Genomic DNA, 1,445 nt, shown 5'->3' with positions numbered 1-1,445 from the left:
CATCACGCGTGGTCAGATCATTAACAGGATTAGTGACCAGCAACCGGAACATCATCGGTGGATGCCAATCATCGACCGTATGAGTGTTGATGTTTTCTCAACGCATTGACCTCGATACGATTGACGACTCGTTTCCCACACGATCATCAAGTTGGGTGATCTTGAACTAGATTTGGAATGCAATAATCAATACACCGTGAGATTACGGATTACATTGTGATGTGCGACTACTTACCCTTTCTTACATCATGTTGGGCGCATGAAACACGACTTGACAACTCATCAGCACAACAACATTCAACTACGCAAAACCCTCCGATATACCATGTACTTTTCGAAATTTATGAGGCAACCTAGAGACTAAAGCTTGACAGTACAGCTTCTCATTCCTCTAGCAGCTTGCCTGTTGCTATAGCGTACCGCCCTTACTCTCAATAACAATAACGATGTCAATGAGTGTTACACAAATGGCCGCATATCATCTCCACTACTACCAACACAACACCTCTACTAAGTTATAACACTAACATATCTACCTAGAGTTCTATCAGTTTTTACGACACGGGATGCCCGGAATAAGTAAATAAGATAAATCATTTCTCGACATAATATCAATAATAACTAGCAATCGGCGCCGCCTAGCAATTGCCGTCGACCTTACTCATGTACACGACAAGATCGACCAGACGATTCGAATATCCCCACTCATTGTCATACCAAGACACCAGTTTCACAAAGGTATCATTAAGTGCGATACCAGCCTTAACATCAAATATAGAGGAATGACTATCATGAGTAAAGTCGCTCGACACGACCTCATCATGAGTGATACCCATGATCCCCTTCATAGGGCCCTTAGAGGCAGCATCAACAGCAGCAGTAATCTGATCATAGGTGGCGGACTTGGCTAGACGGCAGGTGAGGTCCACCACAGAGACATCAGCAGTTGGAATACGGAAGGACATTCCAGTGAGCTTCCCGTTGAGCTCAGGAATGACCTTGCCGACAGCTTTAGCAGCACCAGTGGAGGACGGGATGATATTCTGACTAGCACAGCGACCACCCCTCCAATCCTTGCCACCCTTAGCAGGGCCATCGACGGTGAGCTGAGTGGAGGTAGTAGCATGGACGGTGGTCATGAGGCCCTCGACGATACCGAAGTTATCGTGGACGATCTTAGCTAGAGGGGCGAGGCAGTTGGTGGTACAAGAGGCGTTGGAGACGATCTTCAAGTCAGAGGTATACTTCTCGTTATTGACTCCCATGACGAACATAGGAGTACTGTCCTTAGGAGGAGCCGAAATGACGACCTTCTTGCAGCCACCACCAAGATGTCCACCAGCCTTTTCGGAAGTGGTGAAGACACCGGTAGACTCACAGACGTAATCAGCACCAGCCTGACCCCATGGGATCTCAGCAGGTCCCTCGACTTGAAGAAGTGAATA

At 47.2% G+C, this 1,445-nt stretch overlaps 1 protein-coding gene across 1 annotated transcript; it reads right to left on the bottom strand.

The window, feature by feature from the left end:
- Window positions 1–638: 638 nt before the first annotated feature.
- On the bottom strand, window positions 639–1,397 carry Pmar_PMAR000151 (glyceraldehyde-3-phosphate dehydrogenase, putative; the record flags this gene model as incomplete). Its single annotated transcript, XM_002783840.1, has 1 exon — window positions 639–1,397. A coding segment is annotated over one exon (759 nt), but the record flags the coding sequence as incomplete, so codon positions are not given.
- Between the last annotated feature and the right edge of the window lie 48 nt (window positions 1,398–1,445).

This window comes from Perkinsus marinus (assembly GCF_000006405.1).
Source record: "Perkinsus marinus ATCC 50983 genomic scaffold scf_1104296935960, whole genome shotgun sequence".
Taxonomy (NCBI): domain Eukaryota; phylum Perkinsozoa; order Perkinsida; family Perkinsidae; genus Perkinsus; species Perkinsus marinus.
The sequence above is the reverse complement of the archived record's forward strand: the minus strand, read 5'-3'. Positions and strand labels throughout refer to the sequence as shown.